This window comes from Periplaneta americana, chromosome 2 (genome assembly GCF_040183065.1).
Source record: "Periplaneta americana isolate PAMFEO1 chromosome 2, P.americana_PAMFEO1_priV1, whole genome shotgun sequence".
Taxonomy (NCBI): Eukaryota; Metazoa; Arthropoda; class Insecta; order Blattodea; family Blattidae; genus Periplaneta; species Periplaneta americana.
The window spans coordinates 23,518,917-23,546,523 of NC_091118.1; the positions used below are offsets into that span (position 1 = coordinate 23,518,917).

At 34.8% G+C, this 27,607-nt stretch overlaps 1 protein-coding gene across 1 annotated transcript in view; it reads left to right on the forward strand.

The window, feature by feature from the left end:
• The first annotated feature begins 1,112 nt into the window (after positions 1–1,112).
• Positions 1,113–27,607, forward strand: part of LOC138716255 (ATP-binding cassette subfamily G member 4-like) — a 125,837-nt gene continuing 99,342 nt past the window's right edge. The window contains exon 1 of the mRNA XM_069849122.1: positions 1,113–1,604. Coding sequence (XP_069705223.1) covers positions 1,247–1,604 — 358 coding nt within the window. The 5' untranslated portion in view covers positions 1,113–1,246. The remainder of the gene's footprint in view (positions 1,605–27,607) is intronic.

The window sequence follows — 27,607 nt, forward strand, 5'->3', positions numbered from 1 at the left end:
GTTGTAATTTGGGGTCCACTTCGTTATTCGCCTTTATTTAATTTAAAATTAGTTATGTAGGCTTACAGCCGAGGAACACCGCGGAGAAAAACCTCGACCAGATTAGTCGGCATCGGGTATCAACCCAGGACCTCCTGATTGCAAGTCCAGTGCGTTACCGCTGAGCCATATCACTCGGTTTTAACTTTGTATTAATATTTTAAGAGTAAAAAATTTCAGCATCGTAACTAATTTGGAAACTTGTAGCGCGTAAGATACAGTAGATTAAGAAAGGTAGATCAGTAGCTGTTCTTGCTTTTCATTCTAAAGAAATCTTACACTGAATAAGCGGACTGATCATGATTTCTTTAGTTGTGCCACTTTCTTTGCTCCTTCCTCTTCGTCATTTTTACGTCCCCTTCCTCTCTCTTCGTCCCAGTAATCTCCGCGTCATATTCTGCTTTTTATTTCCTTCCTGCACCATTTCCCCACTCATCTATCTCCGTGTCTTCGGAGAAAACTTAAAGAGTTACCTTACTACATTATGCAGTAGAGGTTTCACTTTCGTTCGTAGAAGGTCACTTCAAGCACAGGAGGATTTTACTCTGGTATTGAAATTAGTTCGTTAGTATTCTAGTAACAGCTTGTTTTCAATCCGAAGACAGCCAACGTGCAAGTTCGGTATACTCGGTAAAAAATATGAACAACACCATCTGTGTGCAAAGGAGAAGCCGGTGATTGGTTGGAATATAGTGGAGAACATCTTCAGTGAACAGGTTGGTGAGGGGACTAGGTCAGAAACATCGAGTTGAGTTCCCGTATTTGCCTTCACTACGCTGAACAACGAGGATTGTACCAGTTTCCTTGTTGTTAACTCGTTACCCAGGTGTCGGTGCCGGCAATCAACAATGCGCGCATGGAACATTCAGTTGTTTTAACAGTTTTATGAAATAAACCTAAATACAGGTAGATTTAACTGAAATATTGAATTGGTAACAGTGTTTTAGCAACAATGAGTGGATGAATTTTGTATCTGATACATAAACGAGCGTGCGGAATAATATAATTTACTGTTATAAATTGATTTACATGCTTAATAGTGAATAAATTAATTTCTATAACCATTCGTGTGCTTCAATAGTTGTGATTGGTGTATTTTTTTAAGAAAGCGTATAGAAGCTGACCTCAAACTTGGCTTATATGTAATATTCGTATATTTTATTAGTAGGAATTATTAAAATTAGTGGAAAAAAAAAAAGTGAAAAAAATGTCAGCTATAAATTCTACGGGTGAGTCAACAGTAAAAAATATGGAAATAAGTGTTACTGCCAAAAATAACTTTAGACAGATCGAAAATGAAGGCGTCAATAGCACAACAAAGAAAAGTAAAGATGGAGATCCGAAAAACAAATTTAAATTTCAAGAAAGAATTCCGTACGTTGATGAAGATTCTGATGCTGTTGACGAGGGGAATCCAAGAAGGAAGACTCGCCACGATCTCGTGGTTACCCGAATTCCTACAAAAATCGAACTCAAGACCCTCACTCACATGGCCAAACGACCATCCGTGGACATCGAGTTTCAAGACTTGTGCTATTCCGTGAGGAATCCGAGAAGGAGAGAAGGTAGGGATTTGTAATTCAATTTTTATAGGCCTACATTTATTTTATTACATCTAGTGTGATCCATTCCCTGAGAAAATTAATGAATACATTTTCCGCAAGTAGTGTGAGATTCGTGGCGGATAAAATTGGCCATTTTTCTCGAATTAATGATATGAATTCCGTGCTATTGCATATTCGATTTTGTTAGTTGATTGCGAACACCTCTAGGCTTATACAGGCCTTGCATTTCGAAACATCCCAGTCTAAATATTTATTTATTTCAATTAAATTAAATTTAAACAAAAACGGGCCAATTTAGATATTGAGGGGGAAGTTTAAAATCAGTGTTAATTGAAGTTTAGTTTTCACCCCCTCACCCCTACCTTTCTTTGAAATTTCAAATGGTATCCCTATTATGATAGACTACAGTAGAATCCCGATTATCCGTCACCCTATTAACCGATTGGTGAATTAACCGTCAGTCTTTCTCTCGTTTTTTTCCTGCTGCAGAAATATATGGAGTACTGTACTTTGTACTAGCACGTTATTTTTTTCTAGAGAGTGTTATTACAAGCCCTTTTCCTATACACAGTATGGTCTATTGTTCGAATTGTCGTACTGTATAACTTCCATATGAAATGTTTTCTCCGGGTATCAAAAGGAATCTCATTGTGCTAAGAATCGAAAAAAAAAAACTGTAAACATTTGAGTCGTTTGGGGAATGAGAAACTGTGGCTCATCTCGCAACAGAATACGAGATTTGAGTGTATAAAGTGTGTAAATCTACAACACGAGACCTTCACTACTCATATCTTTCCACAGACAGCCATTACAAGGAGTTTCCTTGGCCCTTAAAAACCCGTCGTTGACAACTAGACTTAAATTAATGAACTTCTGATCCACTACCTAGCAGATTAAACTTAACATCACGAAGGGAATTACGAAAGTGTACATATTATATTATTCACTAAATTTACGAAAATATTTCAGGGTACTGATTATCCGATTTTTTCGATTAACCGTTCAGCCCATCCCCTTCATTACCACGGATAATAGAGGTTCTACAATACTTAAATTTGAAAGTGTATACATCTCATTCATTTGCTTCACACCTTTTGTTTTCTGTCGTCGCCTGGCAACCTGGTTTGTTGATATTATTGATTAGACCCGAAGAGAATAACACTACAAACACTATTGTTGATTACAGGTTATTTCTGGTCACAAACTAATATTAAGGAATATTATAGTTGTGTATTATAAACCTAGTCTTAAAAAATTTTAAAAACAGAATAGGTTATAATAAACGCAAAAATGTGGATTTCCGTAATTTAGGTATGGTTTTGATACTATGGCAATGCTATGTTGAGGAGTTGCGAAATATATTATTATTATTATTATTATTATTATTATTATTATTATTATTATTATTATTATTATTATTGTATAGCCAACATTTTGAACATTTAATTTAGGAAATTTAATTAATTATATTTAGGAAATTACCCAAAATAAATAGCGTTTTTATTCTAAAATCAACTGAATGGAGTAAAGATTTCTGATTTAGTTACGGTAGTTTGTTTCTTTTATTTTTCGTCTGGTACCACATTCTCAAAAACTTTATGTCAGAATTTATTGAAAATTTTGATACACGTTGTTTATTGAAAGCTCGTTCCCTAAACACTGACTCATGCACTAAAGTACAACATTATAAACCGGTTTCATAATATAATATGCCTATTACGTTCTTCGTTGCGATTTTAGTCCGATTTAACACTCCTTGAGACCAGAAGATCATACAGAGAGGGAAGAGTTCCTATTTCTTAAAAAATAAGTTGTAATAAATTGTAAATTTTTATGTTTGGGTAAATCCCTACAAAATGGATTAATTTTGCTGCGGTCTGAAGATCAGCATTGCGGGATTATGCTTTGAATCTTGTTAAAAACTTTAAATTTTTTCTTTTATATCACTTTTGCATACCTAGGCTATTGTCATAAACAGAAAAATATTGAAAATTATTATAATATACGAATACGTATGTATTTTATGTGAATTTACAGTATGTAAAATTACACTTATTTGAATCTTAATATTTATAAACGAAATTTAATAGAGCCAATATTATTCTCGAGGTTACAAAAATACCTATTTTGGGCAATCTAGAAAACAAACTTTTATGTTAGACTATATTTTAGGTAGATAGGAAATTATTTCATTAATTTTTCATTGATAGTTGAGAAAAATAACCTAATCAACAGAAATATAATGTGTAAAAGAATCGGGTCTCGGTATAACTCAGATGGAAAGAGCGCTCAGCTCGCAAAGCTGAGAAGTCCTGGGTTCGATTCCCGGTGCCGGAACGAATTTTTCTCGAATAATAGTTATCTACATGTGGACTAAATATAGGTAGTTTTGATTATTCAATGAGGACGGTGAAGACTCATATATATATATATATATATATATATATATATATATATATATATATATATATATATATTGTAAAAGAACTTCTGTGTTACCAAAGGTGTAAAACGTGCAGTGAGAAAATACGTGTCATTCTGATGATAACGATGTTGGTCAATTTTTGTAGGTCATTCGTTGTCGTACCTATTTCCTATAGATAAGTTATTCCAGACTCGAATTATGATTTTACAGGAAACTATTTGTAAGAAAAATACAGTTTAAGACCACAATTATTTCCTCTCCTGGAATAAATGTGCAGTATGTTTAGTCAGCAGTCCGAACACTTCTTGGAAACTTATAACACCAATAAAGTATCACTTATGAGGAAAATAAGCCAGAAGATAAAGGTGTATGGTGTCCAGTTCCTTTCCTCCTGCATTACATACATCGCAGACTATTAACATAGTAAATTCACTAACCAGACTTGAGATTTACGTAACAAATGTTTTTCCTCTGACACATATCGTCAAGTGAGATGTATTGCCTGATAGTAGATGTATCGACCAGAATCTCAATTAGAATAAAATAAAGAAGAAAATAGCATGTTGTATAACATTTTAAAGAAATATTCTTTCAAACACACAATGATGTCATAAGGCGTTGCTGTATAAATTCTACAAGGAAAAAAAATTAAACTCGTGATATAAATTAGAATGCTATTCTCGACAGATGTACGTTGGAACTTATCACAGTGATCTATTACAAGGAAACAACTTACGTAAAATGAAATCATAGACATGGAATAGAAGAAAACCTTCAATCCAGGCAGCTTCGCCTTCAGATATTTCTGTAATTTGAAACTGTGTTATTTGCTTTAAAGATATTGTAACCACAGCCCATGTCCCTGTGCAGTGGCTGAGTGGTCATGCCTGTCATGCAGGCGGTTCGTGTTCGAATCCTATTCAGATCCATAATGACACCTGTGACAGACAAGGTTGCGGTTGGGGATTTTCTCGGGGTTGTTGCGTTTCTCTACGTGAGGCATCAAGATCGTTCCGTTCGACCTTCAGTCCATTACCATTCCATAGCATTTCCCGATCGTCTGCTGACGACGCACGGAGGGGGCTGGTCTTGGAAGAAGTTGGGTTCCCTGCTCGAAATCTGGGTGCGATATTACGTTATGCATTGAACCAGCCCTGGCCAGTGAGCGCACTTTTGACCAGTGTGCAAAAAGAGGGAGTCTTATTCAGCGTGTGACGTTGTTTAAGAGCAAGAGTAGCGGGTTGCTGCACTATCAGGGAACTTTAATAATAATAATAATAATAATAATAATAATAATAATAATAATAATAATGATTTATTTAACCTAGCAAAGTTAAGGCCTTACGGACTTCTCTAACATTCAATCAGGAGTAAAACTGCGATACAAAAAACACTACAAATTTACAAAGTACACTACAATTTTACACACAAAACTGAATAAGATAATAATAATAATAAAATGTAAATAACAAGTAAGTAGAACTCAGGCATAATATATAACACACAGAAAAAGGAGAAAGCATAATAAAATGTGAACAGCAGGTCAAAATAACCTGGTTGGGTTTTTTCCGAGGTTTTCCCCAACCGTAATGTGAATGCAATATAATCTATGGCGAATCCTCGGCCTCACCTCGCCAAATATCATCTCGCTTTCACCAATCCCATCGACGCTAAATAACCTAGTAGTTGATACAGCGCCGTTAAATAACCAACTAAAATAAAAAAAAATATATATTTTTTCCAAATTTATCTCTCTGATTGAGGTTCTGGCTGATATTTATATGCGACAGGCTCATATCAGTAGATTTACTGGTATGTGAAAGAACTCATGCGAGACAAAATTCTGGCATAACGGCGACGCTGATATAACCTCTGCAGTTGCGAGCGTCGTTAAATAAAACATAATTTTTGATAAAGCGATTCTGTCGTGTATAAAAATGGATTAGGTACCGGTATCTTGCACATCGTGTACATTTATACTTTCTCTTTGGTATAAAGAGAAAGCTCAACGTTCAAGAAAAGATCAGTTTCAGTACTTCTAAACGCAAAAAAAAAAAAAAAATGAGTATGACATACAGTAAACTTCCGCAAAGAGTTTGTGTGTCGCCCGCGACAACACGTTGCCATAGCTGCCATCGTCATCAAGATTCCAGTCGTTATCGTCGTTGGCTGTTCATTTTATTTATTAGGTTATTTTACGACGCTGTATCAACATCTCAGGTTATTTAGCGTCTGAATGAGATGAAGGTGATAATGACGGTGAAATGAGTCCGGGGTCCACCACCGAAAGTTACCCGGCATTTGCTCGTATTAGGTTGAGGGAAAACCCCGGAAAAAACCTCAACCAGGTAACTTGCTCCCACCGGGATTCGAACCCGGGCCACCTGGTTTCGCGGCCAGACGCGCTGACCGTTACTCTACAGGTGTGGACTTGGCGGTTCATCTTCGATAGTCTGATCAATGGCTACCTTTGGATTCGAGGCTCACGGGTTGAAATCCGGTCGAGGGCCATGAATGTTGATTAAAGAGCAATAAAATACAAAGCGTGACTAGCTCTGCCTGGAAAATAAAGGTTCAAGGCCTGTGCCGTGAATTTACGTCATTTAAATGAACCGTGTCTCTGGTAAGAGGGCTCCGGGCAAAATTTGTTGGTCATTACTTGTTACGTTTGAATTTCTGGTCCAACTGACCGAGGAAAATCCCAACTGCGACCTCGTTCGTGATACTATAGGTTTTACAATGAAAAATGCAAAGCCCGACCGGGACTCGAATTCGGACCGCCTGCGTGATAGACCGAACACCGCTCTCTACGTAACCGGAATCTTCGACCGACTCGGCTGAAAGCCATGTTGCTCTTTCTCTACGATCTATTTGGCCAGTATAAAAGAGAATTTTAAAAACTGAGAAAGGCTGTAAAGACAGAGTTATGTTAGTGTCGAAGATGTAGAAATACTGTATGTGTGAAGTGCCCTGGGCTGGAGGAAATTCCACATGGTGAATTTCACCATCCCAACCTGGACTAGAGGCAATGAAGGACATTGACTATTGTGTAACATGAGCCTGGAGGTCATTTTTCTTGGCGGTCAGACTAATTGTTAGGTACACTCTAATTTTAAATTGCTCAAGAGAGTATAGTAAAATAAAGGTGGAGAAAATGTAATCAATTGAACAATTAATTTCCGGAGCACTCCCTGCAAATGGACTAGTTCCGAAAAAAATATTTTCGGAACATACAAATAAAATAATTTTTAGAGTTAAAAAAATTCTGTCTTCTGTGAGAATTGACAAGTAGACTAAATAATTGAATTTTACATTATTACTAATTACGGTAATTATTGCTTAAATATAGAGATAGCAATAGTAAAATATATTAATGAAGGAGCAAAAGATTTATGTTTTTATTTATTTTTTAATTTATTTACTTTTGTTTCTTTGCATTTATTTTACTTATTTCTTTATTGATCCATTTATATATATATATATATATATATATATATATAATATATATGAGATTTAGAAGGGGAGCGTCTTTGTCCGCTTTGCAAAGAAAAGGACTCCTATAAACATATTTTATTACATTGTGTCGAATTGGAACATGTACGGAGAAAATATCAACCACCCTCGATGCTAAGTCAGAATAGGAGTTCGCTTGCATGTCTTGACCTCATGGGGAATAGTGAATGGAAACAAAAGACTGGATTGTTCCTCTTGAAGGCGAGAAAGATTAGAACTTCAGCTGTTGAAGTTTATGACGCGAACTGAGGAAGGGAAAACAGTACCCACCCAACTGTACACTTTTATGTCTTTTAGGTGAGGATATATTATATAATGTGTTTTATTGTGCCATTTCCATTTTAATATGTTTGTTCTTTTAGAGAGTAGTTGGATATAATCATAGGTGAGGGGGAACCTACAAAGGAGGACTTGTTTTGGGTACAAAGCACGTACGGTCAGAAGACCCGTGCATTGGATTTTAGAAAAATTATGATAATATAAAATCTGTATGTATAATATTACTCAATAAATCCATCTATTTATGTATGCATTTATATGTATTTATTTATGCATTTATACTTATTTCTTTATTTGTATGTTTCTCTGTCCGTTGTTTGTTTGTTTATTTACTTACTTATTTACTTCTCTATTTACTTATTTATTTATTTACTTATTTATTTATACTAACGGAGTTAAGGCCATAAAGTCTTTTCTTACACTCCACCAGTTTACAATACGAAAGTAAAAAATAGACTATATATACAGAGTGATTCATAATTATAGGTACAAACTGCAGAGATGACTAGAGAACAATGAAACAAGACAAAAAATTTCTAGTAAACATAGGTCCGCAAACCAGCCGTCTCCGAAATCTAAGGTGTTTTATTAGGCTATACGATGGAGGAAGAAAGCGTTATAACGTGCTCAATATGACACCGTTCATGACAAGGTAGGCATCGCACGTTTTCTCAATCAAAATTGTAGGCCTACACGTTCGAATATCCCTGGCGTGTCTCTGGTGACTTGACGATCACTGACAATGCGTTAACGGAGTTCGTTAACATTATCAACAGGGCTGGAATACACAACTCATTTCAAATATCCCCAACGAAAAAATCGAGGGTATTCAAGTCTGGGGACTTTGGAGGTCATAGTGTTACGCCATGGAAGATACACCTATTGTGCAACCTTGTGCGTAAGAACTCTCGAATGTTGCAATGAAAGTGAGCAGTTTATGCATGTACCACATGCCTTTCGCAAAGAGTCACGTCATCCAAAAAAGTCGTGTAGCTCATGTTGGAAAATTGGAGGTACTCACGATCATTAAATCTGCCAAGTAATGAAGAAGTTTCTAATCCGCGAGATACAGTTCGTGACCGCAGTGGTAACATCTTATCTCGTAAACGGTTCAGACTACACTCTCTTTATACATCAGAGGGCCTGTATCAGTAATGAATTAGAATTCGTAATTTACTTTTTATGTGCAAGTAGACGGTTAACGATATAATAACTGGCTGCAGGCGTCGTAAGGCTGTGAGTCTTCTAGATCTGCTCTTTAACCGCTCTCGTTGTTTGGCGCGTACACTTTCTCTCGGCGTGAAAATAGCTGTTTACGTCAGAGCAGTTCAGACAAGTAGCTCGCCGGAAGAAGGAAATGTCCGAGAACACTTCCTAGGTGCAAGGCTCACGTGGTTGTGATTGCATTCCAGGCTACTCCAACCTAAAAATATTATGCAAATGTGGGGACAGCGAAGGCTTTTGTAAGGTTTTGTTTTATACTCCGCCTTTCTTTAGCATGAGTATGGAGAACGTTTCACCATATTCCATGCTTTACGAGATATTTCTTATGCTGTGAAAATTCTTAAGTGCTGGAGAAAGTTACGCATATTGTTTGAACAACTGGAGTTTGATTTCGTTCGAACTGGAGAAACGGATTTATTGGGATATAGGGTTTTACAAAAGTAACAGGTAAATTTAGTTTCTCATATTGTCTTTATTTTCTACATAATCTTATCTCCGAAGAGGTCGCTATATTTTATACAATGTCGTTCGGGTGATCGCATACTCGGCATTGGATTTTTCCTGTTATAACTTTTGAGAGGGATGAAATAGCGAGTTGAAGTAACAACACGTATTTTCTTAAGGGGTTATGTACAGCTTACAGCAGTAATTTTTTTGGAAATATTCAACATTATTTTCTTCCATTACTGTATCTTGTACAATAATGAAAACTGGTTTGTGTAAAACACTATACTTCTGCTACATGACAAAAATATTTTTACGATTAAAAAAACTATTTATATATTTTTTCAAAATTCAAAATTCACTGTGCAGTAATGAAGCTTTTCCTTCATAACTCATAAACTTGTTAACTTTTTCATGATCTCTCTCTCTTTTATTTTATTGCTGAAACTCATGTTTACAATATTATGCTCTTTCAACTACATTCCTTAATAAATAATATTTTTGTTTTATTTTGTGTTAGATATTTAAACATTTTTTTAAATGAATTTATTTTTTATCAGACAATCTATCAAAGGTAGAGAAGTGATTTTGCATCATATTGTAGATATGACATGCATAAATACACACAAAAATTTCATCACAGAATGTTGGATACTTTTTAGTTATGAGGGAAACACTTCATCATTGCACAGTGAATTTTGAATTTTGAAAAAAATATATATAAATAATTTTTTAAATCGTAAAAATATGTTTATCATATAGCAAAAGAACAGTGTTTTACACATACTAATTTTCATTATTGTACAAAATAGAGTAATGGAGGAAAAAAAATTGAATATTTCCAAAATTTTACTCCTTCAAGCTGTACCTAACCCCTTAGGACTTCGTGTTTCTTATGATTTATCACAATATATATAGTTTCTTTGAAAAGGATGTCCATACCTGCTTTAATATTTCCCGACCCTATTAGATTCCACTGACTTTTGTACTGCAAAAAACATTTTTTATTGTTACACATTTGCCATGTGCTTCACCAGGCAGTTCAGACTGTAAACTGCGTCACCTTTTCTCCACGATTATCTCGAAGCCACCTAAGAACTGCTTCATGATTTAGCTGTCTAAAATGATTTGAAGATAAAAACATCTAAAGGCTGGGCCTCTGAGTATTATGACGAGGAAGCTGAAACAGGAGCATACCATTTTCCCGAGATAATCTAGCTTCTAAATTTTTGGAATGGGTCGTATGGGTGGACATACAGAAGCAGCACTTTTTTCTATGGCAGGTTTGAGTGGCAAATAAAATGTTTGACTATTCGACAAATAGTTCACTGTTGATGTAACCTGACTCAGAGCAAACAAATAACGATCCTGGAGGAGCACCAGCTGATAATGTAGGATGCACTGTTTGACGTTTAAAAATTATCACAGGTGGCATAAAATACCTGGTGCGCTTGTACAACACACACTTGTTGTATTAACGCCCTTTTCACCACTTGATATTGCACCCATCTGATGCATTCCTCGTTGAGTTAAAATTTTTTGGCCTCCTTTTGTACGGCTAGAATTGCTACAGTTGCTCATATCGCACCGGTGCGAATTAGGCACCTATAAAGTGATGCGAATTGAGAAACTACTCCATAATTTATTATTTTCTTCATTCTAGCCTATAATCACCACATATTTGAAAATCCTACTAAGTTAAATGTTCTTTAACATCTCTTTAAACAAATAACATTTAAGATTACGGATTACTTTGCATACAAATCCGTTATTTAGTTACAAAATGTTAGTTAAATACTCATCCACCCGAGCGATTATATTAGATACACTATCACAACGTTGCTGACACAAAGAAGTGGCAGAAATCAAGTGACATGGTGGAAGATCATATGGTAGATTGTAACAATACCACTAGATGCTACACTACTACAGTAACTTGTTTTAAACTAGCAGTGGTGCCATTTAGGAAGCGGTGCGATTTATGCTACTCTACCCTATAATTAACCGTTTCTAGGTAAGATATCAAAGAACCATGAGATGCTGTGATTAACATTTTAAATGTGTGATTTGCAAAATTACATTATCTGAGGCATATCATAGACCTACTTATTTTCATATTTTCAACCCTTTTGGCACAGCACGCTGAAATGTCATGATGCAATGAAAAGCGTCACTTATAGTATACGTCCTTTTCTTTGCTGTTGGTTGAAAAATATAAAAGAACATTAATTCTCTCTGACCCTAGAGTGAAAGTAATGGTCTGGAGTTTGTGTACGTTGTCTCTTGTAAAGGAAACGTGACCTAACTCGTAATTCTAGCTCGAGCACTGCGTGTTAGGTTTTTACACACTTGACGATTCGGAAGTTCTCGGTCAGCCAGTTATGCCCAGTTATAGCTTCTCTGACCAACGAATACAGACGACGTACTTAACAACAAAGTTCTGCCCTCATGCCAGCGTAAGAAAAAGAAACGCCGTCGTGAAGATAAACCGTACCTTTCAATTCAAATCCTTCATCATATTAGCAATGATGTTCAAGTTTTTAATTTCATTAACATTTTGAACTATTAATCAAAAGAAATACATAAGAACATTAAAAAAAGTCTTATATTAACTCCTCTCATAAGTAATGCCGGGATTTTAACTTTGGTGTTCTGTAAAATTTTAATGATTTTTGTATTGTGAGCAAGTGACAGTCATCAATGATAATGTAAAATTGAGATGATGAGGTATGAGATTAGATTCCTTCTAAAGCACTGCTGGAAACAAGATTATGAAGCTGATGCCGCGGCCCAAAGAATATGTGAAGTCGAGGGTGTAGGCATCGTTAGTGAGCGTGTAGCACAACCGTAGTTCCAGCATTTCAATAATGGAGAAGGAGACGTTAAAGATTTATAATGTCCTGGAAGACCTAAAGTATGGAATGTTGAGAATACACTTAGAGTTGGAAGAAAATTCACAAAAAATTACTTGTAGTTTGTCAGAAGAACTTGATGCTTCAAAAGATACAATACATCGCCAAATTAAGACGCTTACAAAATTATACAGAAGTTTTAGATCTGTACTTCATGAATTGACACTTGAACAGGCTCAAAGCAGAGTAAATATTTATCGTCAGTTTTTATCTCTGATTTCATGGATAATAGAATTATCATGAGCAGTGGCGTACGCAGCCATTTTGTGAAGGGGGAGGTCATTATTAAAATTGTTTACAATTTACATTATCGGTATTTTAAATTTTGTGTATTTATTATTATTATTATTATTATTATTATTATTATTATTATTATTATTATTATTATATTTATTTACTTACTTACTAACCTACTTATTTACTTAGTTACAAATGACTTTTAATGAACCTGCAGGTTCATTGCCGCCCTCACATAAGCCCACCATCGGTCCCTATCCTGAGCAATATTAATCCACTCTCTATCATCATATCTCAACTCCCTCAAATCCATTTTAATATTATCCTCCCATCTACATCTCGGCCGTCCCAAAGGTCTTTTTCCCTCCGGTCTCCCAACTAACACTCTATATGCATTTCTGGATTCGCCCATACGTGCTACAAGCTCTGTCCATCTCAAACGTCTGGATTTAATGTTCCTAATTATGTCAGGTGAAGAATACAATGCGTGCAGTTCTGCGTTGCGTAACTTTCTCCATTCTCCTGTAACTTCATCCCTCTTAGCCCCAAATATCTTCTTAAGAACTTTATTCTCAAACACCCTCAATCTGTGTTCATCTCTCAAAGTGAGAGTCCAAGTTTCACAACCATACAGAACAACCGGTAATATAACTGTTTTATAAATTCTAAATTTCAGATTTTTTGATAGCAGACTAGATGACAAAAGCTTCTCAACCGAATAATAACAGGGATTTCCCATATTTATTCTGCATTTAATTTCCTCCCTAGTGTCATTTATTTGTTACTGTTGCTCCAAGATATTTGAATTTTTCCACCTCTTCGAAAGATAAATCTCAAATTTTTATGTTTCCATTTCGTACAATATCCTGGTCATGAGACATAATCGTATACTTTGTCTTTTCAGGATTTTCTTCCAAACCTATCGCTTTACTTGCTTCAAGTAAAATTTCCGTGTTTTCCCTAATCGTTTGTGGATTTTCTCCTAACATATTCACGTCATCCACATAGACAAGAAGCTGATGTAACCCATTCAATCCAAACCCTCTCTGTGATCCTGAACTTTCCTAATGGCATATTCTAGAGCAGAGTTAAAAAGTAAAGGTGATAGTGCATCTCCTTGCTTTAGCCCGCAGTGAATTGGAAAAACATCAGGTATAAACTGGCCTATACAGACTCTGCTGTAAGTTTCACTGAAATACATTATTATTATTATTATTATTATTATTATTAATTAATTTATTTATTTATTTATTTATTTATTTATTCTGGTGTAGTTAAGGCCATCAGACCTTCTCTTCTATAACACAAGAAATATAACTACAATAATAATAATAATAATAATAATAATAATAATAATAAAACACTCGAAAACATATTCAGATTACACTCACAGAAACTTTAAATGAATGATTAGTAATCATAATTATATCCTAGTTAATTAACAAGGCTAAAGTATTAACGAATATAGACAAGAAACTTGTAATAATTTTAAATCTAGAGTAAAAACACAAATCAACACTTGTCTTATAGCAATACTTAAAAACAATGGAATAAGACAAAATGTTCCAGTTTAATTTTGAATTGTGATAATATCCTGCAGTCTCTGACGTCATTAGGTAAAGAATTGCAGAGACGAAGTGGGTGGAATGAGAGGTAGGCCTATATACGTGTACATGCCAAAGATGAATCCCTGGTCAATTGAGGTAGAACAGATTTAACGTGCAATGCATGATTGAATAGCAAAGCATGGAATGTTATTTTTAGTAGGTTATTTTACGACGCTTTATCAACATATTTGGTTATTTAGCGTCTGAATGAGATGAAGGTGATAATGCCGGTGAAATGAGTCCGGGATCCAGCACCGAAAGTTACCCAGCATTTCCTCATATTGGATTGAGGGAAAACCCCGGAAAAAACCTCAACAAGGTAACTTGTCCCGACCGGGAATCGAACCCATGCAATGTTGCAGTACCAGTTAATTGTATAAGAATTCTTGGAAACGCGTATAGGTAAGAACGTGAAAGCAAAAAATGGATATAAAGTTGATAACGAAGAAAGCTGAGAGCAATTATCCGTGTTGTATTGGGAGAAAGTGCAGCTGGGGGGCATGAAAGCGAGGCGCTCATGCAGTACAGTTCCGTGCATCGCAATATCAACACCGGAAGTATGCGTCGAGTCCTTTTCAATGTCTCTGTGCGCGAGTGGTTATTTACCGTGCACATCTTAAGGTCATGTGAGAAGCTTTGAACCTGGGCGAGGACGTTGGGAAAGCAGCTTAGTTTGTTTTGTTTCTTTTTTGTTCGAAATGAAGCCGGGAGTCTCATATTGTTAACTGGGATGCGGAATTACCTATTTCGTCAATGTTAAATTATGTCTTACATAATGAACTTTTCCTCGAAAACTATTGAAGCTGGTTGTTTTCTTTTTTGCTCATGTACACATAACTTGTCTTTATGCTGAAACAGTAGTTTTTCTTTATTTTCTTACTGAGAAATATCTCTATCACATTATTATATTTTTTTAACGATTTCTGTACCCTATACCTTGCACTATCTCTAAAATTTAACACATTTCAAAAAACATTGCTTCAGTACGCGTGCAATATCCAAATAAACAATTCTTAAAAATTCCAGCTTCGTAGACGAAATAGAGGCTAAGAAAAAGTTCCTTTTTTTCTGGAAAAACTAAAATCAGAGACGGAAAAGGAAAGCTAAAATTAGGGGAGAATTGGGTAGTATCAGACATCGGGTAATAACGGACAGTGAGTTTCTTTCATCTACCACCAGATGATAGTACCTGTATAACATGATTACGTTTCTGTGACGTCGCATACAGAAACGTAATCATGTCATTCAGGTATTGCGATCTGGTGGTAGATGAAAGAAACGCACTGTCCGATACTACCCAACTCTCCCCTATATATAAACAAACCGTATACTGCTCCGTCTCCTCGGAAAAACGAAAAATTAACACATATATAATTTTAAGATAATAATACGTGATATACCATTTTAAAGAATAAATATCATAGAATTGATTGATTGATTGATTGATTGATTGATTGATTGATTGATTGATTGATTGATTGTTTATTCTATACATGGCCATATACATGGATGTACACGTCAATTACATACATAATACATAATAAATAAAAAAACACAATAAAATTAAAGACACAAGTTAAAATACATTTAAAATAAATAATATAATCATGTAGTATTGCATATATCATAACTTGTGATTTAAGAATTCTTTTACTGAATAAAAAATAAATTGTAAAATTGTAAAAATAAAAAAACACATAATATTCCGCCCAAAATCCATAAATGTTTGGAAAATGAGAGTTAAAATTAAAATATCTACACTCTTCCTCAGATAATCAAAAAATTAAATTGGATACAATTTTGGTATAATCATATGTGATATACCATTTTAAAGAGGAAAAATCAAAGAATAAATTGGAGAAATAAACACGCACATAATTTTTCGCCCAAAATCCATAAATTTTTGGAAAGTGAGGTTTAAAATTAAAACATCTACACCTTTCCTAAGAAAATAAAAAAATTAAAATGGATACAATTTTGGTATGATCATATGCGATGTACCATTTTAAAGAGGAAAAAATCAAAGAATAAATTGGCAAAATACATAATTTTCCGTTCAAAATCCATAAATTTTTGGAAAATGAGGGTTAAAATTAAAACATCTACTGTACACCTTTCCTCAGAAAATCGAAAATTAGATTGGATGCAATTTTGTTATAACCATATGTAATATACCATTTTAAAGTGAAAAAAAATCAAGGAATAAATTGAAAAAATAAAAAATACATAATTTTCCGCCCGAAATCAACAAATTTTTGGAAAATGAGGATTCAAATTAAAACATCTACACTCTTCCTTAGAAAATAAGAAAAATTGAAATGGATACAATTTTGGTATAGTCGTTATGTGGTATAGGCCTAAAATTTTAAAAATAAAAAATAAATTGGAAAAATAAAAAAATAAATAATTTTTCGCCCAAAATCCTCAAATTTTTGGAAAATGAGGATTAAAATTAAAACATCTACACCGTACCTTAGAAAAAAAGAATGAAAATGGATACAATTTTGTTTAGTCATATGTGATATACTATTTTATAGAGCAAAAGTCAAAGAATAAATTGGAAAAATAAAAATGCACAATTTCATGCCAAAAATCTCTAAACTTTTATAAAATGATGGTTAAAAATTAAAACTCAGAAAATCAAAAAATTAAAATGCTTACGATTTTGTTGTAGTCATATGTGATATGCCATTTTAAGGAGGGAAAACAAAATAATAAACTGGAAAAATAAAAAAATAAGTAAAAAATTTCACGCAAAATCCAATTCCATTTTCTCTTAATAGGCCTATTACAATCCTTAACAGCACTTATTTTCCTTAATGGAATTACAGTACTGGTTTGCAGGGCCATTCTTGTTAATATTAAAACTGAGCTGTGCCAATCATTATCAATACCTGTTATGCTGTTCTGTCAACTCAGAAGAATATTTTTTTTACAATATCGCCAGACTATTCAAAAGTTTTTTTATTTTAATAGTTTATTTTACGACGCTTTATTAACATCTTAGGTTATTTAGCTCCTGAATGAGATGAAGGAGATAATGCCGGAGAAATGAGTCCGGGGTCCAACACCGAAAGTTACCCAGCATTTACACATATTGGCTTGAGGGAAAACCCCGGAAGAAACCTCAACAGGTAACTTGCCCCGATCGGGAATCGAACTCCGGCCACCTGGTTTCACGGCTAGACGCGCTAACCGTTACTCCACAGGTGTCGACCTTCAAAGTCTTAATTTTAAAAGGAATCTTAGCTATTTATGAACCATCACTTTTTGATTTCTTAGAGACAGTTTGAGCTGCCGGTAGGCCTATGTATTTTTTTTATATTCATTTCATTACTTTTCATTGTACTGTATTTTCATCTCATGTTTCTCCGAAATCAAATTGTACTTTATTTTAAATTTATCATTGTTCCGTATTCTCTCCGCAAATCATATTGTATTTTATTTTTAATTTAACCTCTGCTTTGTATTCTGGATCCTAGTGGTCAGCCGTAGATGTCGGCCAGATGTCCCAAATTGTGGAATTTGTGATAGCAGCGTTCTTTAACACATTGGTATTGTTCAGAATACATCTAACCAGATGTTTAGTACAATTTACTGCGAGTAGTCTAAATACTGGGTTATGATGAACATTTAAATTAGTCACAGAGCTGCTGACCCGAATTTCCTACGAAAGTTATCTTCTTCGTGGCTGGGAGGGTTTTTACTGTTATAGATTGAGGATTTTCGTACATCTAATTGTGTATCTGTAGTTAAATCTTTCAAGACAACATGCTTTGTAATTTATTAAATGTATATACTTACTTACTTACTGGCTTTTAAGGAACCCGGAGGTTCATTGCCGCCCTCACATAAGCCCGCCATTGGTCCCTATCCTGAGCAAGATTAATCCAGTCTCTACCATCATATCCCACATCCCTCAAATCCATTTTAATATTATCTTCCCACCTACGTCTCGGCCTCCCGAAAGGTCTTTTTCCCTCCGGTCTCCCAACTAACACTCTATATGCATTTCTGGAATCGCCCATACGTGCTACATGTCCTGCCCATCTCAAATGTCTGGATTTTATGTTCCTGATTATGTCAGGTGAAGTATACAATGCGTGCAGCTCTGTGTTGTGTAACTTTCTCCATTCTCCTGTAACTTCATCCCTCTTAGCCCCAAATATTTTCCTAAGAACCTTATTCTCAAACACCCTTAATCTCTGTTCCTCTCTCAAAGTGAGAGTCCAAGTTTCACAACCATACAGAACAACCGGTAATATAACTGTTTTACAAATTCTAACTTTCAGATTTTTTGACAGCAGACTGGATGATAAAAGCTTCTCAACGGAATAATAACACGCATTTCCCATATTTATTCTGCGTTTAATTTCCTCTCGAGTGTCATTTATATTTGTTACTGTTGCCCCAAGATATTTGAATTTTTCCACCTCTTCGAAGGATAAATCTCCAATTTTTATAGTTCCATTTCGTAGAATATTCTGGTCACGAGACATAATCATATACTTAGTCTTTTCGGGATTTACTTCCAACCCTATCGCTTTACTTGCTTCAACTAGAATTTCCGTGTTTTCCCTAATCGTTTGTGGATTTTCTCCTAACATATTTACGTCATCCGCATAGACAAGAAGCTGATGCTGATGTAACCCGTTCAATTCCAAACCCTCTGTGTAATTCTGAACTTTCCTAATGGCATATTCTAGAGCGAAGTTAAAAAGTAAAGGTGATAGTGCATCTCCCTGCTTTAGCCCGCAGTGAATTGGAAAAGCATCAGATAGAAACTGGCCTATACGGACTCTGCTGTAGGTTTCACTGCAATTTGAAATGAAAACACACACGTTAGAAAATACTAATTATATACTGTATTATGCAAGTTTGTAAAGATTCTCTGTTTGACGTGAGTTCAAAGTTTGTTTCACAAACACACGACAGCAAAAAGATAATTTTCCGAATATTTATCATACAAAGCTTTTTCTGCGATAGCACAAATTTACATAAAATAAATCTTTCAAGTTGGAGAGGTTATAAGATCACGATTTCACCGCCGTTTAAACCCAGAACCGTTAAGAAATAAATATCCATAAAATTACAGTCAGTTTTATTCATGATCTTCATTTCACAGTCGTCTAAGCCGGCCATATAATCAACAAAGCGGTTAGAAAAAGTTGAATGTTATATCTTGTTGCAATGAGTATCTACAGATGTAACTTCAGAATAATAAGGCTAAAATGTAAATATGAATGTTAAATTTATTACTTATTTGTGTTACGTGTAATATTTACGTCATGAAAGATCGAGATAATGTAGGCTTATTAATTTCTTATTGATTGAAGTTTGTACAGTAGTGGCAAAATAACCGGACCGACCCTTGTAGCTGATTTCAGAGCCTTGTTCACTCCAGAGTACGATAGACTGGTAACTAAGACTTTCGTGGTTCGAATCCTGCCTGGGAAGGAAACTTTTTTTGTTCTTTATTCAAATTTATTCCCAATACTTTTCGATTGCTGGTAAAATTCATGTTCTGGGAATAATAAGTTAATTAAGTAGTAAAATATCGCTGCAATCGAAAAGTATTGGGAATAAATTTGAATAAGGAACAAAAAAAGTTTCCTTCCCAGGTAGGATTCGAACCACGAAGGTCCTAGTTACCAGTCTATCGTGCTCTGGAGTGAACAAGGCTCTGAAATCAGCTACAAGGGTCGGTCCGTTTTTTTTTGCCACTACTGTACATTGAATATTGCATTTTCCTTGGCAGTGAATAGCAGTGCGTAATAGTAATATACGTTACAAGAGCGGTATGTTGACGTTTTCATGGTCGAGGAAAAGATTGAAAAAGCGAAACGTAGTTGAGCTTTTTTAATTTCCGAGAACATGAAAACAAACATACCGCTCGTGTATCGTACATTATTTTGTGCGAAGATCGTTTATTACATACCTGAAAGACGAATTTCTAATTAGTTGCAATGAAATCTCCATGTTGGTTTCTGTTTAATGACGGCAACTTCGGAACACCAAAATATCTTTCTTGCTGTAAAATGTTTTCTGTGTTTACTATACTCCAGCAGGCCGTGATATACGTCTGTCTTCTTTTCCCCCACAGTCTATAAATGCGAACTTAAAGCAAACGGTAAGGTTATGTAATGATTTATTTTTTCATTTTAATATTTTAACAATATTATTTATATAACATATTGCAGTAATAACATCGGCATCTGGAATCTCGTTGATTTTTTGACGGCTTCCTTAATGTTACTTGTATCAGGAATGCAATAAGTTTCGCGGAGTAGTAGAGTTTACTGAATTTTTGCAAATATTTAAAAACAATAATTAACATTGCAATTTAGGTGAAATTGCAGTGGCAAGTTTCCAATTTATAATTATTACTATGTTAAACGTCTCTAAAAATAATATGTTAAAAGCCTCAAGTAGTAAAATGAATGTCGCGCTTAAGCGGTAAGAAGAGGGAAATTGTTATGTGTGTTACGTTGGGAATACTGAATGTGGTATTTCACACTTACCGCGTATTGGTTCTGTGCGGAAAACAAGCAAATACGCACGATCTCGCACAAAAATTATTACTTACTCTTTTTACGCACTAAAGGCTCACTTTACGCACTATTAGCAGTGGGTAAAATGCAAATTTACGCACTATCGAAAAGAGAAATAGGCATATGTAATAATTGCATACTCCTTGTTCAAAAGACGGCCGTATGGCTCAGTTTGTACAGTAGTTGAATACGGACTGGACAGTCTCGAGTTCAGTATCGGGTGGTAGCGCGTAGATAAATCTTTTGTTTAGATGTTCTGACTATTTAAAATAAAAAATGATGTCCGGCTTTTGAAGTGCTACGTAATGAGTGTCTTTGTTTTTATTGTTCAGTACTAATTAATACCTTTCAATTCTGAGTATGTTGGATAGATTTTAACAGAGATTACGTAAGTCAAATATTCAAAGTCATGGACAGAGAAATAAGGTACATTTATTAATCTTATGGCACATAATAATAGAGGTCCCATGACGTGGCATAATAGAGAATGAACTGGCACTTGTATACCAACGCAATTAGTTCGCAAATTATAATTATGGCTTTGACATTGAAATATTGAAAAAAAGTGCAATGAACAATTATGTTCGTGGATCGGTAAGGTTGGCTTAAACTAGATAAGAAAAGAAATTTACATTCATTTCTCCTTCTCTTCGAAATTTTGAACTCTTCTATTCCTTCGTACCTGTCGTTTCGCTTCACTTACCTTTCTTCCCACCATAATCTGAACACACGCTCTGGCCATGAAACAATACTATCCCATCGCACCTCCTCATACTCATTCTCTTTCGCAACAGCCCTGCCAAGACTCTGGAATTCGCTGCCTGCTAGCATCAGGGACTGTCGAAATAAAATTGAATTCAAACGCAAACTTACTAGGCACTTGGTCAGTAATTTAGACTCGTTCAGACATTGCTTCTTGTAAATAGTTCTCTTATTCTAGCACAAAATATTTCAATATCCGCTAATTTCATCACTATACAGAGTGTTTCCGAGGTGGTGTTACAAACTTTCAGGAATGATGGGGAAGGGCACGTGTATCAATTTGAGATAAGGAACAATGGTCCGGAAATGACTGAGTCGAAAGTTATAAGCAAAAATACTTGTGTGGAAATGAAATTGTAATTTGGCACCACGTGCCCTCTTTCTCTTAACCTTTGGAACAGTCGTGGAAAGATGGTATGGGCCGGATGTCCCCTACGTGGGTACTTGCTCCGATACAATCTGTGAGCTTGTCTACTGTTCCCATTAGCTCATCCGTATTCGAAAATCATGTCTACATATTCCGCTCTCGTGTACTCCTCCATTTCACTAGGACTGATCGACTGGACACTGCAACTTGTACACATACACTGCTGTCTACAGACGTGCATATCAGGACCGACCATGTCCGTTACACATTACGCTATCTGCATTGCTTTAGTGTAGTTTCCTGTCCCCATCCCTCAGACAGCGCACTGAACGGAATACTGTAAGTAGACAACGTAACCAACGTCAGCCTAATACAGTATGTGTAAGATGTGCAGATAAATACACATAAATAAGATGTACAGAGGAATAAAATTATTTCATTTCCACACAACTATTTTTGCTTATAACTTTCGACTCAGTCATTTCCGGACCAGGGTTCCTTATCTCAAATTGATACATGTGCCCTTCGCCATCATCCCCTGAAAGTTTGTAACACCACCTCGGAAACGCCCTGTATAATTTTATTATTCTAGGTTTAATTTTTACTTAAGTAAAAAGAATATTTCTTTGTTCTTAACTTCTACAATAAAATATCTAGCCTTTATTAATCAGCTAATCTTTTAGTACTTTGATTTTTATTGCATTTGTAAATTTAATATTAATTGTAATTATAATTATTGTAATTGTATTCTTAATATTGTAGTTGTAATCCCCTGGTATAGGAGAAGAGAAGGCCTGATGGCCTTATCTGTACCAGGTTAAGGGGTCTCATACAGTAGCGTTGCTTCAGATTGTAAACCTTTCACAGAATTTTAAATATCTCCGAGATAATTCAGTGGATCTTTCTCATTTCTAGTACACAAATAAGTGGTATTTGGGCCTTTCGTTTGGCATAAAGAAATTTATAACTATCAAATTAATTTTATTATTTTTATTTACACAATTTAAAAGAAGTAATTTGCTGCTACATAAGAGGAAAAACATAGTATCTTCTCAACCACCTCTCACATTCTAAGTTTCTTTTCTATTTCTGACTCCAGAAATGCAGTGTTAGGGGATGGTCCACAGTGAATTTCCTACGTTAAAAAATCTTTGAACTACATTTTTTTAATTTTGTCATAAGGAAAAAATTCATTTTTATTATACATTATTTACTTAAAATTTGTGAAATTATACTTATATCTCTATGAAAGTGCTTCATCTTCTACAGTTTGAATGGCTTCAGACATCCTGAAAATTTGAAACAATTTGGACAATTAGTTCAAGAGATATCTGTTTTTAGTTTGAAAAACTGCAACAAATTATTTCCTTTAAATTTTGATAATAAAATAATACACTAGGCCTATTATGATAATTATAAATTTGTTGATGCCAAATGAGAGGCCCAAATACAAATTGCGTGTGTACAAAATGAGAAAAATCCACTGAATTATCTCCGAGATATTTAAAATTTTGTGGAAAGTTTACAGTCTGCAGTACCGCTACTGTATGAGCCCCCTTAAATAAATATATATAGGCCTACTACTATATTAAGGTAAAATGCATAAGGGTTTAACTTTTAGACGCAAAAGCATGTGGGAAATGGAAGGTAGAGATCCATGCTTTCATATCTTGTGAATCAAAATGGTGTGGTATGTTAGCACCACGCTCCGACCACCTTTTTACCCCCGGGAAAGACCCGGTATTCAATTAGTCGGAGGTTGAGTGATCCTTGGGGTTGTTCTGGAAGCTTTTAGCGTCTGGATTGATTCCCAAAGCTGCATGAATGACGAGTTTTATACCTAGATTTACATTAGATTCGAGTTCACTCTTCCACTTCATCATCCGAGCATTTTTTTATGTCATTGAGGTTATAAAGGAAATTCAATGTTAGCACTTACGTAAAGCTTCGAAGCAACGGAAGGATCAACAGTAGAAAAAAGAGGAAGAATAATACACGGCATCTCCTTACGCTTAAGCCCATTTTAGAGTCTTAAATTAAAATTGAGCTTCAGTTATTTTTAAGCGAGATTAACAATACTCTAATAAACATTATAATTATGATAGGAACTTTGTTGTGTTAAATATTATTCACGTACCTTGTTAACATGTTTCGACCTATTTTCGGTCATCTTCGGAACTGGTCGTTGTTGGTCTTGGTGCCTCTTGTTTCCTATGTGGGTGCGTTCGTAGTGTAGAGTCAAAGGGTGTATGTGTTTTGAAGTTGATTTGTGTGTTGAGAATATCGTTGGGGTGTGTTTTCGTGTGTCTGTATATTTCATATTGTTCTAGTGTGTTGAGTTTCTGGCTTTTTAGTTGGATGTGCAGTATTTCCATGTCTGTGTTGATGTCTCTGTAGGTGTGGTTGGGATTTGTGATGTGTTCTGCATATGTGGAGGTGTTCTGTAATTTTGTTATGGCTGTGATGTGTTCTTTGTAACGTGTTTGAAATGAACTGCCTGTTTGTCCTATATAGAAGTTGTTGCAGGTGTTACATTTGAGTTTGTATACGCCTGTGTGGTTGTATTTGTTTGTTTGTGTGTTGAGATGTTCTTGTTGAGTGTTATTTGTTCTGTAACAAACCCGCAACAACTTCTATATAGGACAGACAGGCAGATCATTTCAAACACGTTACAAAGAACACATCACAGCCATAACAAAATTATAGAACACCTCCACATATGCAGAACACATCACAAATCCTAACCACACCTACAGAGACATCAACAAAGACATGGAAATACTGCACATCCAACCAAAAAGCCAGAAACTCAACACACTAGAACAATATGAAATATACAGACACACGAAAACACACCCCAACGATATTCTCAACACACAACTCAACTTCAAAACACATACACTCTTTGACTCTACACTACGAACGCACCCACACAGGAAACAAGAGCCACCAAGACCAACAACGACCAGTTCCGAAGATGACCGAAAATAGGTCGAAACATGTTAACAAGGTACGTGAATAATATTTAACACAAGAAAGTTCATATCATAAATATTCCGAAGTGATACAGTGTTAAAAGTTGTGTAATCAAGATGTATAAACACTATAAGAAGATCACAAAGTAAAAATATACAAATTACGATTTTGGGGGACTTTAGAAATCGTATTTCTCGGAAACAACTTTTCTGGAGTTAACACACTTTTCCCACCCACCCGCCATTTATAACTTCAATTTGACTGCATCCGTAAGAAATCGCTTAGCCTGTTCTTGAAAGTAGCAGCCTTTATCTAGTCTGTATCCTACGGCGGCTCTACAAACTGTGCTAACCGGTCGCCTCTATAGGTAATTGTATGTTATTAGTCTGCAATTTTTCTGAATCACTTACACTTCAGACTAATCTGTATGTTTATTACTTATTATACACAAAATACGTTACCTTGAAATGGTTGTAAGTGGAACTGCGATAGTTGCGTAAGGAAAATTCCCTCTTATTAGCCAGGAAAGAAACTCCTCAGCCGCGAAAAAGACAACTTTCGTAGGAAATAGAGACAGTTACCAACGAAAGATTGAGGCGTTGGAATATTCTTAGTCTCAGATACAAGATACTGCTCTTGATCGGAGACCCAGAGCACAGATACAAAAGATAACGCGTAATTGAATTGTATAAATTCATTCTGTTTGGTTTATTGTTGGAACTGGAACTGGTTCCGAAACTCGCTTGAAAAACTCTAAGAAAAATGAATGTTAATTTGCTCTAAATGATATATATATAATTTGAACTGGTAATGGAAATTACGGGAAAACGGCTGAACGGATTTTAATAAATGACCCCTCATTTTGAAGCTTGGAACCCAAAGTTTTTCGGAAAAATAGTAGTTTTCAGTGAAATGTCAATTTTCCTACATAATTTTCCTATTTTCCAAAATCCATCTGTCGTCAGTTTTGAGAACTAGCTAATTGCACTCACGGCCGACTTGATGCTCGCTTCGCTTCTCCAAAAAGCGAAGGTAACATCAAGTCGGCCGTGTTGCACTTCTGAATAAAACAAAACACACACTACAGTAAACAATATTGCACGAAGGCCATGATCTGCAAGAATGCTGACATATTTAGAACTCTAATTAATTTGGTTATTAAAAACGTAACTTACTAAAAATAATTTACAGGTTCGATTCTGTGGTGTGTAATTTTCTGGGTACAGTTGTGTATTGGATATTAAAAACTACAAAACTTGAGGCGGTTTGATGACATTATTACCATTAGAAATGAAATATTATTGTAGTTAATGCCATGATATGACCATTTTTCATTAATTATACATATTAATGTTATACTGTTGATATGAAAGTGAAACGTTTTGGGGTTATATAAGTAGATGTAGATTTTGATTTCTGTATTTTACTGATTGGCAGCTATATAGTATATATATAGTATATGTTACTGAAACCTATAAAACTTACGTAAGATAATAATAGTATTAAAAATCAAATATTTTTATAGTTATTAATCAAGTGGGGTTGGGTCTTTTTCATATATTTAATGGCTGTGTGGTGTAGATATTTATATGCGTGATTCTCTTCAGTATTGGCTCGAGAGAGAGAGAGAGAGAGTATCTTTCATTATTATGGAAGCAAATAACTTTCCGAATGTCTGGTATTCTTCATTGAAAATAAATCTGAAAAATGTTTATTTGAACGTCTAATGAAGTTAGTTTGCTGCATTTGCTGCACAAGCCACTAGTATATATATATATATATATATATATATATATATATATATATATATATATATAATAAATTTATTGTTATTAAATATGAATCTAATTTTCTTTTATGAGTTTCGAAACAATATAAGTAACAAAGGTAGATAGGTAGATAATTGAAAGAAACTCTTTAATTTGTTTTTGTTTATGACAATGGAAATGTATTTACTAGAAATAATTTGTTTTACTTTAATTTTATTCTCTTTCCAACCGTAAATGAAATGTAGAAAATGCTCAGTTTATGGCTTTTATCCATGACCTAAAACTAGTCTTTCTTCCACCTCCCTTAGCAACGCGAACAATGGTTTTATTTACAGCAATGAATTAATAGTATTATTTATGATATAAGTTCGTAAAGTTTCTCTTTTCGGCACGAGTGTAAAATTTACGAAACGAGACAACACACGAGGGCCAAAAAGATAACTTTACGAATGTGTAGAATACAATGTTTTTCGTACGATAGCACAAATTCATATTAAATAAATATTTCAAGTTGTAGAGGTTATAAGAATACGATTTCACGGCCGCCTAAACTCAGAACCATTAATAATCCATGGATGGCCGTCTAAACTGGCCATAATAAAAAAGCGGTTAGGAAAAGTTGAATGCTATATCCTGTTGCAATGAGTACTACATGTAACTTCAGAATAATAAGGGCTAAAATATAGATATGAATGTTAAATTTGTTACTTATTTGTGTTAGTGTAATATTTATGTCATGGAACATCGAAGTAATGCAATAATTTCTTACTGAATGAAGTTTGTACATTGAAAATTATATTTTCTTCGGCAGTGCGTAAAATGAAAAGCGGTTACCAGTGGCGGCTCGTGCCTTTCTTGGATGGGTGTTCACAAAAAAAAAAAAAATATTGGTAATGAACACACTGATATAGGCTATTCTCGTATAGGTGAGTCACAC